This window comes from Corvus brachyrhynchos, unplaced genomic scaffold, assembly GCF_000691975.1.
Source record: "Corvus brachyrhynchos isolate BGI_N302 unplaced genomic scaffold, ASM69197v1 scaffold87, whole genome shotgun sequence".
NCBI classification, from domain to species: domain Eukaryota; kingdom Metazoa; phylum Chordata; class Aves; order Passeriformes; family Corvidae; genus Corvus; species Corvus brachyrhynchos.
The window spans coordinates 1,519,261-1,534,634 of NW_008239767.1; the positions used below are offsets into that span (position 1 = coordinate 1,519,261).

Below are 15,374 nucleotides of genomic sequence, written 5' to 3' on the forward strand. Positions count from 1 at the left end.
AGAGTTGAATTTAAGATTATATAGGTACATATGTATTATAGGAAAGAAAACATTTCAGTTGAAAAATGGTGATTTTTTGACTTCAGTGTCCCCTTAGCCCCTCAGTGAAACCTTTCCCACTGACTTGCATTGGGGACAGTTTGGGTTTCAGGTCATACTTTCCCTGTTCATGCTGCATTCCAGTTTTTAGGTGAGATGCTGGTTGACATAGTTCAATCCTTCAGCAGCTGAATTGCATTAAGCTGCTCAGCATGGGATGCTGCTTTCTAGTAATTTTAAAGGAGAACTTCAAGCATGTGAAGGAACACTCTTAAGCTGTGCTTTTTGCAGCCTGCACTGCCACATCCCACCAGTTCACTCTTGTACTACCTGTGCAAAAGTAACCAGGGGACAGAGTGCCAAGTCCCTTTAGGCCTCTGGTTTCAGTCATTACGCTGGGTTATAGGTTGCCTATTGTCACAGACAACAGATTTTTAGTTTGGAGTCTTGTAATAAGCTTATCTTCAATGCTTTATAAACCTGCTCAACATCCCAAGATGTTGTAGTATAATTTATAAACATACTCTTATTCTGTGTTGATGAAGGAAACAGTTGCATCTCTGTTATTGTTACAGTCATATCTTAAGATTTTGAAGAAAGTTGCTATGTTACTACACTGAATTGAATATGGAGCCTGAAGATTACATTAATGTCTTTTAAGGCCTAATTCCAATAAATCAACTGTTTGTTTAGTCTGATGTAGAAAATGAGGTAAAATTATTCTAGAAACTTTTCAAGTATTGAATATTGTATCCTTTTACTAATCTGTGGTTTTGGGTTTTTTTGTTTGGTTTTTTTTTTTTTTTCCCCAGAAAATAAAGTTCAGCATCAGGAGCTGAAGATGCCAGAGCCCAGGAGTCTGGAAAGTCAACAGCAACAATCTAGTTTTGGTGAAAGCTATAGAAAGCAGTTGGAGCAGATTAAACTAAACTGTGTTAGTGCCAGAAAAAAATGGCCAACTCAAGAAGTGTCACAGAAAAGCTGCTATGGAGAGGTAAAGTAACACGAACATGTACTGCATGTGTGCTAGCAGCAGCCTTCTCATGTTGAAGAAAATATTTGTGCTCTTACTTGTGTGATAGAATATCTTGCCTTACCCTTTGTAGGGAAAACAAATGAACCTTGAACAGTCTGGTCATCCTGTTTCAAGGCAATTATCGCCACCAGATGCTGTTGCTAAGAAAAGTGACCCATCACATGTTTATGGAACACCAAGCACCACATCTAATGATTATATGGCCTGGTAAGCCTACTATAAGATGGTAGTTGATCTCTGGAAAGACTTAAGCAGATTTTTACAGGGTTTCTTACATTTTTCTGTTCAGATAGGAAACATTCCAAGTGCTTCTGTAAAGTGCCTGACTTTGAGATTCAGATTGCATTTAGGGACCTTTGCCTTTTCTGTCAACTTTTCAGCATTTGAATGTTTACTATCAAATAAATAAGTCCTTAGTACAGCATTTACCTTTTTTGCTGATCCCTGCTACATGACATTTTCTTTTAGATAACTCTTTTTTGTGACTGACAGGCTTTTTAGATCAATAACTGTGTATCAGCTTAGTTCCTATGATGCAAGTGTCTGAGGTAAAGTACTTTTAAAAGTACTTCAAGAAATCCAGAGGCTTGCAGAATTAAGCACTTAAGTTAGGAAATGATAGCATTTGTTTTTCCATGTGACCTTAAATTAGGCATAAACCCCTATGCCTGTGTTGGCAAATCTTTCTAATTGTGTGATTATTTATTGTTTTCATAAGTCTCTAGGATGAATCATATAGGTCAAGGTTGTATGCTGAGTAAGCACTGTTCCATAGGTAGGACCTATGTCTCTTTAGCTGTAGAATTCAGAATATATATAGGGAATGAATTTTTTGAACATCAATTGATGAAGGAATTTGATAATAGTCCTTGATTAAATTCTCATTACTTAGTTTGTATGTACATGGTAAATATGCAGAATTGCTGAGTGCTTCTGTATTCTGTGGGAACCATGCTTTTGACTGGTTTTGTCCTTTATTTTTTTTTAACTTCTGTGATTTTACTCTACCAAATAAATCCTAGGTGTATACATTCTTTTCCAGTTCTGATCTTGGCATTAGTTTCTGTAAACAGTGGGAAAAAATAAAGTATCTTCAGCAATATAGCTAAATAGATGGTAGACACCTCAACAGAACAAATAAAAAAAAATTTGATTTTTTGCAAACTTCAGTTTTCTTAAATCCATGATCTTTCCGCTCATACACAGTATAGCCAAAACTCTTAATGGCAATAGTGAGGGTTTTTGAAGTTGTCTGTCTCAGTATGCTTACTTGAAAAAATAGGTAATCTAAGAAGTTTTTGAATAAATAAGCTGGGGAAAAGTAACTGTCTCAAACTCTTGTAGTCAGCTCTTCTAGCTTTATAGTTCTTTCACTTTCCAATTGCTGGGAAGTGCCAGGTAGTGTCTGAAGATAGGGAGTTAGTGTTTTAAAAAGTATTTTCTAAGTATGTTGTAGTTTCAGTGTATTTCTAAAAGGACTTCTAAATCAAGAAGTTGGGGTCTTTATAATGCTAATTATTGAATGAAGTGGAGGCTAGCTTTCAAGAAATATTGAAGATTTCAACTTTGTTGTTAAAGTAATCTTAAAAACATACAACTAATGCAAATATTGTTCATATTTTTGTTAGTTTCAACACACCAGTTGTAAAGGACAAGCTTCTACCAGGATGTCAAATTTCTACTCCCTACAGCCAGTTCCCATATTATTTACCACATACTCCAGCAACTCCATTTCAAAATCAAATTGGCTTGCAGGTAACAATTTTGTCGTTTTTTCAGTACATATGTTCACTGGGAACTACTTTAGGTAAAATAAATGTGTGTATATACTTTTCTAATCTGAAGTTACTGTTCATATTCCTGGATCAGTAATGGAAAGTAGTCTATTATTCCCAAAATAACTTTCTTCATGTGTATGTCTGAATTTAGATTAAATTACTCAGGTGTTGAAAAATCAGTTCAGTTTTGTCAAAGTGCTGGAGCCTTTGTCTGCAACCTAAGCCTTTTCAGATCCTACTTAATGACAGAGGAAAGAACTAGAGTCTGTTTTTGTTCTGCAGTGCTTTTACAGTGGTACTACCCACTCTATAGTGCATTACCAATAAAGAGAAGCAGTGTGTGTTGAAAACCATGAGTTTGAGGGAGGTAAAAGATTGCATTTCTACTCCATTTTTGTTAGATTTCACAAATTTTGATACATTTGTTGTGGCCTGACATCATGTAAAAATGTTATCTTAGATGTGTTGCACATTCAGGTAGGAACCTTCCCAACTGTACATAAAACTGAGGGATAGGTTTAAGCTTCCTACCAGAGGATAAGAATTAATAAATCAAATTTGAGGCCTTTCTATGGCTTGGTCTAGCAGACAAGGGCAATGCAGTCAGTTTTAACTTCGCAGTACTGAAGTCTTCTAGCTAGTAATTAGCTTCAAATAAAATGGTAGGTGACTTCATTACAGCTCTTAAGTTGCATGCTGGGACTGAAAGTCTGTTAGATAATACAGTTTCTGACTAAAAAGAGGGAGGTGTCCCAAATGATCTGGGGAGCCTTGTTAAAGAACACCCTTCTGTTGATTTCCGGTATGAAGAGCATTGGCACCTTTTACAAGAGTTCCATGATGTTACATACCAAATGGTGATCAGTGTCTGGGGATCTAGCTTTCATTTGAAGTTTCTTTACTGTTTGTAAACAACTTTTATTGTCTTCAGAAAGAGCAAGGCAACTTAAAGCATTTTAACTCTACAAGAAGTAGAGCTCTCTTAAGTTCTGTTGCACATACCAATATTTATTTCTTAACCTTTTCTGTGTGTACACAGGTTCCAGCTTCTATACCTTCACATGAATGCCTTGCCATCAATGGCAGAGTTTATACAGTATTAAAGCAAATAGGTAGTGGAGGCTCGAGTAAGGTAAGGTGCTCCTTTATCCTTTTAGGCAGTCACTAATTTACACAGTAGTAGTTCTATGTAAATACATGTTGAAATCATCTAATGAGTGCCTAGTGTTAGCATGTTCACAATGTTTGACCCAGGGAATCTAGAACTGGTTTAGTGCTATGCTTAGACCTTTTGCTCTTGAAGATAATTTCTATGGTAGAGTAAGCATTAAAATTCCTGATAGAATCAGCTCTTCTGTTGTGAGAGATGCATTGCCTTGTGTACATGCTAATGTGAGAGGCTGTCGTTTAGAGCAGTGTGATTTACATTGTTGGGAAATGGGTGACTTGTAAAGTTGGTTGAGAGTTCGTGAAGGAGACAGACCATCTCTTAAGACTTCTGTAACTTGTGTGAGAAGCAGAGTTGTAGCTATGTTTGAAGGGCTGAGTGAGCTGGTTTTTGTATGGAAATTTGGGGTCATGGGAAGTTGGGAAACAATTTTGCAATCTCTTGGTTTTGTTATAGTTCCGTATTTTCTTGACAGCATAAGCAGTTTGGCTGGATGTTGTGGGGGATTATGTTAAAGGCCTTACAGAAGTCCTGATAGATGACATCTGTATCTCTTCCACTGATGTAGTCCCTCCAACACAGAAGGCCACTGGGATGGTCAGACAGACTTGCACTTGGTGAAGCAGTGCTGGCTCTCAAATCACCTGCCTGTTCTCCATGTGTCTTAGCATAGCTTCTAGGAGGATGTGTTCTTAGGACAGCTAATTTAACTACTTAAAGAGGTCTTTCCCATTGTGAATCTGTGCCTAATCATTGCATTTCAGTAGTACCCAGTAGGATATTCTCTGTAATTTTTCCAGCAACTGAGGTTAGGATAACAGGTTTGTAGTTTCCTGGGTCTTCCCTCCAACCCTTCCTGTCAATTGGAATAACATTAGCCACCTGCCAGTCAGCAGGGACCTCCAGAAAGAAGAGCTCCCTGTGTTGCCAGTATACAGTTGTAGAATGAGGTGGGATGGCAGGGACCTCTGTGTGTCACTTTCTCACAGTCAGCTTAAAACAAGGCCAAAATAGTCTGTTATTGATGGGTTTGTGTTTGAGTATTGTCAAGGATGGAGATTTCATAGCCTATCTGGACAAGTGGTTTTCCTGTTGGACTATGTGACAACACGGAAAATATCCAATTGTAATTTTCCTTGTTGTTAGCTATGTCTGTTACATCTCATACTTTGATTCAAGCGGAGTCTGTCATACCTTCCCTTTAAATAGGTGAAGACAGCAATAGGATTTCCTGCAGCCCTCTCATTTTAAGACTGAATGGACTTTGTGCTCTTAACCTCTTCTCATATGCCATGTGATCTAGCCTCCAAATTTTGGTTTGACATAATGTGTGAGGGCAGATCAAACCTGTGTCTCTGGGAGTGTTATTTTGTAATCTTTATCTTAGGGGCACTCCAGACTCATGATGTACTACACCTAGTGAAATACAATGTGGCACCAAGATAGCTTCTGATAAGGGTTGATTCTGTTGTAACTGGTGTCTTCCTTCTTGATTTTTGTTTTTCTTCATGCTGACTTTGCTTGAATTGTTTCTTCCTTTTGAAAAGGTAGACTTTTTTAATATTCTGGCTGAGTTGAGATGAAGGACCATAGTAAGTCAGAGCTAGGGATGAGTGAAGTTATTAACTGATACTGTTTTGCAGGTGTTTCAAGTACTGAATGACAAGAAGCAGCTGTATGCTGTCAAATATGTGAATCTAGAGGAAGCTGATCAACAGACTGTTCAGAGCTATAAGAATGAAATTGCTCATCTGAGTAAACTGCAGCAACATAGTGATAAGATCATCCGCCTTTATGGCTAGTGAGTAAATACTAATTTTATTTAACCAGTATTTCTCTATAAAAAGACATTTCCTTCACTTTTAATATACATATATTTATTTTTAGTGAAATCACTGATCAACATATCTACATGGTAATGGAGTGTGGAAATATTGATCTCAATAGCTGGCTTAAGAAGAAAAAAAAGATGGATCCATTGGAACGAAAGAGCTATTGGAAAAATATGCTGGAAGCTGTTCACACGATCCATGAATATGGTATTCTTAAATAATTATAAGTATTTGTATAGGGTATATGGCAGATAATATGGATCTGTTTTAATTTTGGACAAATTCAGAAATATATCCTCTGAGAGAAGGCAGGCCACAACCACCCCTCCCCCACCAGGTTCAGGAAAAAATAAATTTTCGTCAAAGGAAAGAAATAAAAACTATTTATTTAACAAACACACAGGAAGAAAAGGACAACGATGCTAAATAAAACCCCTTGCTCTGCTGAGAGAGACCTGGGAAAATTTTAGTGTCTTTCTGTAGATCTCTCTCTCCCCCTCCTTGGAGCTGGGTCGTGGTGGGCCCACCTCCGGGGCCTCGGTGGAAGACTCTCCCAATGTGTTCTGATGTTGAAATGTTCCAGGAAAAGAAGGAGGGAAAAAATCGAAGTCCCAGAAAAAAAGCTCTCCATCTGTCTCCGGAGAAAAAAAGCCGAAAGCTGGCTGGAAAGCAAGCAGTGTGCTTCCTCTGTTCTCTACTGCAGAAAGCAGAACACAGAGGAGTCTGTGTATCTGTGTCCTTGAAAACAAACTGTAAACTGCTTTGAAAGTTTTGCTGTTTTTTTTTTTTTTTCCCTCTCCCCTCTCAGGCTCAGTTTAAAGGCACAGAAAAGGCAAAAAATTAATTTCTGGGCATATAGCAGAGATAGGGGAAACACATCATGAAGTCACCCCAAGACATGAGGTGATACTGTTTTTAGTGTTGGTGTAATCTTAGTGGTCTTCAAAGATGGGTGTTTACTGTATTTTTTAAAAAAACAGTGAAACAAAAAACCAAGGTAAATCTTGATGCAGAGGTGTAGACTTAGATAGCTCAAGAGGGATCTACAAATATCACTATTTATGTATGTAATGCTGTTTTCTTACAACAGCCAGAAATTTTTTCTGGTTTAGGCTGTTGTATATTCCCAATTCCACTTGTTCTCTATTAGACTCAAATTTTAGCCTCTCATTCTCTCCAAAAATAGCTTTGACATTAATGACAGCTCTGTCATCTTTACTTTGACAGTGTTTCAGCTTTTTCTTAGAGTTCTTCAGGCCTTCCTCCCATCTTCATCTATGTCATTAAAGTGTATGCATGTGTATTCAGTTTGTCTGTATAGCACAAAGGGGAGGGCAGACTTGGATGTTTTCCTATATAATAATGAAGACTAGTACATATAGTAGAAAGCATCACCTATTTTCAGAACTAGTGTATTCAATAATACAGCAAACAGCAAAACCTTCTGAAATTCAGGGTACATACACACCTGTGATATTTTGAAAGAGGACACTGATTTTTGTAAAATATCAAGATGGATTGGTTGCGTAGATAATAACCAAAATTCATATTAAATTGTCCAGGTAGAGTTTGTGAGAAGTCAGTTGTGTATACTTGTCAGTAAATGGTACCTTTGATCACACTAAGCAATAGAATTCTTTTATTTTAAATACCTGCTTAGCTAATTGAAGAGAGCTACAGGCATGGACAGGCCACTGAATTGCTCCAGAGCAGCAGTTCAGTGTGGCTGTGTGCACACAGAGCTGGAGGGTCTGTCTCAAACTGAGACAAGCTGTGCAACTCAAATTGCTTGGAGCTGTTCTGGAGTACCTGCAGATTTGAATAAGTAGTAATTCTAACTGTAAACTCATGCAAGTGTTAACTGTTTAGAAAGAAATGGAAGCACTTTTATGAAATATGCAGAGATTCAGGTAAAGCCAGTCTGCACCTTCTCTCTGTGCAAGGGTTATGGGAATTGAGTAATGCTAAACTTTATGGTAGTAATTTGGATTTACTTTAAACTCTTTTTTACAGGCATTATTCACAGTGATCTGAAACCAGCAAACTTTCTGATAGTTGATGGAATGTTAAAACTAATTGACTTTGGCATTGCAAACCAAATGCAGCCAGATGTGACAAGTATCATTAAAGATTCTCAGGTGAAATACTTCTGGAAAATTCGTGTCCATTTTTCTGTGAAGTGCCATAGTATCTGCTGATAATTTTGATTATTGTAATAACCTCAATTAATACTGGAATTCTATGCTGAAGGGTTTTGTATGTGTATATGAATATTCATGTCTATTGATTTTTACATGATTTTAATGAACAGAATAATAATGGCCTTCAGCCTTAATACAAACAAACTTTCAAGATGTTTTCCAGTGTTTTGGGACAGAAATCTAAGTTTTTATTAAGTGAATTAAATTTAATGCATGCTTTACTTAAAAGAATGTTTTTACATTTTTATGGCTAGGCCGGCACAATGAATTATATGCCACCTGAAGCAATAGAAGATAGGTCTTCCTATGGAGAAAATGGCAAGCCTCGTTCTAAGGTAGTATGATCTGTTTCCTCCTATTTCCTTCATGTTAAGAAGGAAGTGTAATTCATGTATCTTCAGATTTGGTTTTTTTTCTAAATCTTCCACTGAAACTTGAACATAAGAACTTCTTGTGCCATGATGGTGGTGTGCAGAGTGGAAGGTTAAGCCTAATCTCCCTAACTACCTAAAAGCATTTGGCAGATGCTGTTTAGAAAAACGTAAGTGCTCAATTACTGAGTAAAATTGAAAGTAAAACAGATGCACAGGCTTGGGCATTGGAGGAGCTAAAAATACAGTGAAAATATCTAAACTAATAATAACCACAAATATTTTAAAATCAATTTTTATGGAGAAATACAAGAGTTCACTATGTTATCAGTGTGAATAGCATTGAACAGTATAGAGTACAGTGCAATACATGAGCCTTTTGCATATCAGAGGCTGTACTGCTGACTCATGTTACAAAAGCCTTTTGAGCATCTTACCTCCATGCTGTGCACCTCTGAAATCATCCCAGGCTAGAGTTTTCAGGGTGTATTTCTGGGAGGATCTTCGATGGAGTCAGGTGAGAGAATCATTCCTCTGTTACTTCTTGGTTTCCTGCTTTATGCTGTTTTGTTTTAGCTTTGTTCTGCCAAAAACTGGTGAAGCTCTTACAGCACTGCTTGCTGCTGTACTGCTGCATTTTAGCATTCTGCATAAATAACCATGGCTTTGAATTTTTTTCTAAAAGCAATAAAATTTGCTTTCTGATACAGGCCATTGTTAGGATGTTTGCCTAAACAAGTTATGATGATATTGTGTCATTGTCATATTTTTGAGCTCTTTAAGTGAGAGGCAGGTTTTACAAGTACTGAGTAATACCTAATAAGGTCTTTCAAAAGATGATAAAATGAAGTCTAGTATTTTAGGGCCACAAGTACAAGTTCAGTGTATCCTATTAATTTTTGTATGCCACAGAGTATTGTGTATTGTAGAAATTTTTATAACATCAACAGGGCAATGGAACATGAATGATGAGAAAAGTACTGAAGGAAAGCATTTTCACACTGGCAGTACAGTGTGTACTGTACATCACTAAATTATGTACACCTTCAATTAAGGTGTACATAATATAGTGAAAGTATTTAAAATAGGTACTTGCACATACATGAAGATTTAGTTTTTAACAGTTGAATTGAAGCATTATGTAATGATATACAATGTTTTCTTTCTAAATAGAAAATAAAATATTTTCTAAGTGGATTTCTTTTTTAAGGATGATAATTTTTTACCTTTTCTTTGCATGCAAAGTGCAGATTTGTTCTGGAGCTCAGCTCATCTAAGCAAAAATCTTACTACTGTGCTGGGAGTCAGATTCACTGCATCTTTCTCCACTTCCATCCTCTCCCCCAACAGTATAGAGTACAGTGCAATACATGAGCCTTTTGCATATCAGAGGCTGTACTGCTGACTCATGTTACAAAAGCCTTTTGAGCATCTTATGGGCCCTCCATGCTGTGCACCTCTGAAATCACCCCACGCTAGAGTTTTCATATGTGCTTCTCTTAAAGTGCTTCAGCTTCCACAGGGGAAGCGCAAAGACACCCTGCAAGTAACAGCCTAGGTGTTGTGGTTGAAATACGGATCTGAATTCTATAAACCATGGGGAATTGAATTGTGGCTTTCCACTTTGGAGACATAGCTGTGATCTCTCACTGTTTCCTGGATTTAATTAATTTAATATGCTTTTACTTGTATTTATTTTTAAATCTGAAATTAGAATCCTGCAGTTTGACTTGTTAAGGACTAACTTTACTTTTGGGTTAGTTCTTCAAGTAAGTTCATTTTCAAAAATAGTTAATAAGAATTGTTTTCTTACGGAATATCAGTGAAGGAAGCCACATCACTGTCTTAGTAGATAATGGCATGCTGCCTTAGTGATTTTGTGTAATAAAGATCTCTTATACAACAAAAACTGTACAATTACATGATAAATTGATTGAAGGGACAGTTTCTTAAGTAATATTCAATTTTTTTTTTTTAATATTAGATAAGTCCCAAAAGCGATGTATGGTCACTAGGATGCATTTTGTACTGTATGACATATGGAAGGACTCCATTTCAGCATATAACAAGTCACATCAATAAAATGCATGCTATTGTTGATCCAAGTTATGAAATAGGGTTCCCAGATATTGCTGAGAAGGATCTTCACGATGTGCTGAAGGTAACTGTCCCTTAAATTTTGAATTAAATAATGGGAATTTCTTTATTTAAAGCATATTTTCTAAAACTGAAAGAGTTGTGCTTGAGAGACTTTTTCCACAAAAAAATGCTTGCTGCTACTTGTAGTAACAGGCCTTATTCCAAAAGAAGAATGAAGCTAGAGCTACTTCATGTAGTTTCCATATTGAAGTCTCTTTTTAGCTTGATACCGACTAAGTAATTATTGAAAGCAGTTTGACTTAACTCCCTTGGTTGAACATCCGAAGTAAATACTGTTAATTCCTAGGATGATTTGTAATTTATAGGCAAAGCGTTTTTGTTTTTTCATTTGCAGCGCTGTTTAATAAGAAATCCTAAGGAAAGAATTTCTGTTTCGGAGTTGCTGGTACATCCCTATGTTCAAATTCAAAGTCATTGTCAAACAGGTACATTTATTTTAAAATACATTTTTATTAAATAGTATTTGTAACTCTGCTTTAAAAAATGCTTTACTGTTAGGTGTACTATGAGCTTGTTGGCATGACTCAATTTTGTTTGGTGCCTACATCTGCTTCAGAAAAGACTTCAATATTTTAATTCTTAAACTTCTTACAAACTGTATTGGCAGTTTTCACACTGATAATGTATACAGTTTCAGCATAACCATAAATTAACTACAGGTGTCCCAAATGCAAAAGGAACAGCAGAGGAAATGAAACGTATCCTTGGCCAGCTTGTTGGCTTGAATTCTCCCAATTCTATTTCTAGAGCTGCGAGGGTAAGTAAATTCTTTTCTGTTTTGTGCAGTAGTACTTGCTCATGCAAAGGTTAGAATGTTTGGTAGTGAAAGCTGAAACAATACATATATGAAGTCTTTAGCTATAGCTGGAAAAACATTGTGCATCTTACTGCTTTTACTTGCAAGTATGCAGAATCTCTACATTCTTCTTAATTGGAAGGATTGAAAATGATGCCAGCAATCTTTACTTTTAGCTGTTTCTTTCCTTTCCACCTCTCAGTACATCTGCTTTGCTTTTAAGCTGCCCCTAAGCTGAGGGTCTTCTAATTTAAGAACCCTCACTACGAAGAAATTATCTCAATTGATCTGTTAAGTGTGCCCACTTTTGGACTGCAACTGTTCCTGCTTTCCTGGAAGTTGCTGAACTGTTAATGCAGTGCTACGTGTAAATTAGTTCCTGTGTGTTAAAGTATTGCAGCCTCTGTTTATTGCCTGAAAGAGAAGCTTGATAAACCTTCAACTCTGTTCTTCCTACCTGTGTCTCAGAAGAAGTGATAGTGGTAAAGTATACATAAGATGTTGAGAATGCAGAGCTGCTTTCATGGTGAGGAAAGCAAATTCAGTGTGTATTAAATATAAAGGAATTTATGCTTACACTGCTAGTTGTACTTGATCTGTTTTAAATATGAGTAGTTATCCTTTTAACAATGTAATTATCCTTCTAAATAGTTATCCTTTTAACAATATGGCAATGTGGCTGTTTGTGGGCATTTGAGTATCTCATGTAAAGCTTGCATGCCCCAAGTACACAAATAACTCCCTTCTTCCAGGCTGGTGTTTCCATATTGGAGACAATAAACTTGATTTTAGATCTCTGCAACTCGTTTGTTCTCTACTGACTTGTGAAGCTCTGTAACTTTGCCCACACTGCGAAGTCAGCATGTGTATTCTTTAAGGCACTGCATTGCATTGCAGCTGGTACAACTAAGCTGTCTTAAGTGTGGTTTTATTTTTTGATTTGAGAAAGGAATTTTGGTATGGAATATTTCAGTATGTGACGATTTATTTCAAGTGGTGATGTTTGTTATATAGTTTGAATCCATGTGCAATACAACTGTGTTCACCTGAATGCCCTGTGTGTTTGTTAACTTTCAGACTTTATATGAACAGTGCAACAGTGGTAAAACTCTTGATGTATCAGCATTTGCAAAACCTGGGAGTCAAAAAACATGGACAACAAAATGATGTACTACTGCTCAGGAGGCAACAAATGTCTGGTCTGTTCAAAAAGTATTTTGTGCTGCTAGCTTTTAAAAGGACACTCAGCAAATAGTTTGCATTTTGTTATGTTCTTTGGGTTCTTCTGATAATGCTTTCCAGTCATTAAAAAGAATTTAACTGAATGCTTCTCACCGTGGGCTTTCACTCCTTGCATGCTGCTTGGGTCGAGCAATGACAATGGCTACTTGGTGATTTTGATCTGTGTTACTTACAAAGCACTACAGTGTCTGGAGTACAAAAACTTGTATGAGAGTCTTTTAGTTCTCTTGTCCCCCTGAAGCTAATATAAAAAAGTTCCCAAAAAATGCCAATTGATGTACAAGAAAAACACGAAATATCTTTTAAAACATCTCCTAAGGCATGAACAGAGTGTTATGCTGTTCTGTCTTTTGCAACAAATACCTCTTGTCCAGTTTTGACCATAACCAAGGAAATGAACACAGTATAAGCCACCAGTTACAATATTGGCAGATGCATGTAAATGTCACCCAGTTTTTGAGCTGTTCCTGTGGTTAAGTGTTATGATGGAATCATCAGTACTGTTATGAACTTACATGAATAAATGGCTCTTGTATTAAAAATGCTATTATAAGTGTAGTCTGCTGTTCAAATTTCTAAATAGTAGAAAATCCTTCAAGATTCATGATGGTAATAAATTACTAGTATTTATTTTTAAAAGCATTAATACTAAGCATTCTATAAAATGTACTGAATGTAAGAGAAGTGGATTTTACATGGTTGTTACTGGATTGGTCGAGTTTTAACTGAATTACATTCCTGGTGCAAGTGTATGTTCACACCTGCCCTCCCTTGTTTTGAATTAGCAGTGATTCTCCACATTACACAGGGAGAGTGATCAGGAGTGGGAACTATTCCTGATAAAGAGGAGGGCTGAAGCAGGGACAGAGAATGTGTGCTCACTCCAGTGTTGGAGCACACACAAGAACAGCACATCTGCTGTGTAAGTTTATCTCTCCAGGTTTGCTCTTAAGGTGTTGATCTAATTGTCATTGTATGAAACAGGGTGTGGAATCTCAATTAGTCATCTGTCAGGATGGAAGTAGTTATCCCATATTTCTAGTGAAAAAGGGTTGTTCCCCATAATGGTCTTGTTCTTGCTAATTTTTTCTTTTAAGACTTAGTGCTGCTGCTGCACAAGTTCAGTGGTATTTCAGACATAAGAAGTACATATGCTAATTGTACTCCGCCTTTTGTTTATAGTTCGTTATATAGGTGTTAAAACTTTCAAAGTTGAAGCCAATGAAGAAATTTTATTGTTCTGGACATTTCATATTCTAAACAGTATGAGAGACTGCTTATTGTATGGGAACTGGAACACTTTGGCTTTCTCTGGAGAGCAGGGGGAAAGAAGTATCAGCCTCTTCAGAGAACAGCCTGTGAAGAAAATCTTTACTCTGCAGAAATGTCTTTGAAAAGTTTCCCAAGTACGTGTCTACGTTACAGATCTTGAAAAAAAAAATCTTTGTAATTATTCTAATGTTATAATTGTTAACTTTGGCTGTTTTGCTTCTCTAGTTTGTGTTGAATATTGAGAAGCAGTGCTACATTAGTGCACAGCAATGCTACAATAGCTACAGCTATTTTTCTTTTGTAGTGTATGGTTTATCAAACCTTTCTCTTATGCCATGACTGCTGAAGAACTCACAGGAAGTATGTGGCATGAGAGGGGAGCTTATGGAAGAGCCTTGGGGCTCATGAGAGGCAGTGGGTTGTTATCAGTCATCCCTTTTAAATAACTTTGTTCCACTGCAGATGGGCAGTTGATTTATACTCCTTCCCCACCTCACTAACATGCTGCAGGATGTCTGTCTACCTTGGCAGCTGCCACTTACCAGTCTTCAATCTATTCCAGTTTTTTTTTTTTGCCTTACAGACAGCTTTCTATCTTCTCAGGTTCTGCTGGAGTCTTAAAAGTGTAAGTGAATTACAGAATCGCTGTGTGTGAACAGCTTTAAAGGACAGAAAATAGCAATTTTAAATATTGGGTAACAGGTAACTGCCAGAAGCTTTCTCAAGGTTACAAAATGTCCATCCTGCATTACTGTCACCCTCAAGGCTGCATTTCAAGACTTTGTGTATAATGGGGAGAGAAGATGGCTGGTAAAGCAGCTTATGTCTCTGTATAAGTTGTTACTGGATACATGTACAGTATAATACTGTATCAGCTAATAGTGAGATACCACCACTATATGAAGTGTACAAAGGTAAATGAGAACTCTTAAGTAAGTTCTGTTGTAATTCTTGATGGAAAAATGGGTTTGGGAACTTACTTTTGGTCCAAAAGCTCTGCTGAGCAGCTGACGCTATAAAAGAAACCTAACTGCAGAAGGGTGACTTCACTTTCCATTTATGAATGGGTATAGTATGACTCAGTCTCCAGCTCCCTCATGAGGGGAAGCAGATGGGCAGGCACTGATCTCTCCTCTCTGGTGATGGGAGCTGAGGGAATGGACTGAAGCTGTGTCAGGGAGGTTTAAGTTGGTTATCAGGAAAAGGCTCTTCACCCAGAGGCTGGCTGGGCACTGGAACAGGCTCCCCAGGGAAGTGGTCACAGCCCCAAGCCTGGTTTAAGAAGTGTTTGGACAACATTCTGTGGCATGTAGTGTGACTTTTGGGGTGTCCTTTGCAGGGCCAGGGGTTGGACTCAATGATCCTTGTGGGTCCCTTCCACCTCAGGACACTTTTTGATTCCATGATTCTATGACTCTGCCTGAACAGCTGTATGGTTAGCTGGAACTCAAACACTAAAGAGTTTTAAGTTTTGAAGGC

The 15,374-nt window shown here is 37.2% G+C and overlaps 1 protein-coding gene across 4 annotated transcripts in view; it reads left to right on the top strand.

The window, feature by feature from the left end:
- TTK (TTK protein kinase) overlaps positions 1–13,168 on the top strand; it is a 32,179-nt gene extending 19,011 nt beyond the window's left edge. For all 4 annotated transcript variants that reach the window (XM_017742906.1, XM_008640211.2, XM_017742907.1 and 1 more), the window contains 12 exons: positions 852–1,033; positions 1,146–1,282; positions 2,704–2,830; positions 3,893–3,985; positions 5,665–5,822; positions 5,909–6,060; positions 7,867–7,991; positions 8,309–8,389; positions 10,410–10,586; positions 10,920–11,010; positions 11,245–11,342; positions 12,459–13,168. In XM_017742906.1, the coding sequence (XP_017598395.1) occupies positions 852–1,033; positions 1,146–1,282; positions 2,704–2,830; positions 3,893–3,985; positions 5,665–5,822; positions 5,909–6,060; positions 7,867–7,991; positions 8,309–8,389; positions 10,410–10,586; positions 10,920–11,010; positions 11,245–11,342; positions 12,459–12,548 (1,511 nt within the window). In that variant the 3' untranslated portion in view covers positions 12,549–13,168. The remainder of the gene's footprint in view (positions 1–851; positions 1,034–1,145; positions 1,283–2,703; positions 2,831–3,892; positions 3,986–5,664; positions 5,823–5,908; positions 6,061–7,866; positions 7,992–8,308; positions 8,390–10,409; positions 10,587–10,919; positions 11,011–11,244; positions 11,343–12,458) is intronic.
- The last annotated feature ends 2,206 nt before the right edge of the window (positions 13,169–15,374 follow it).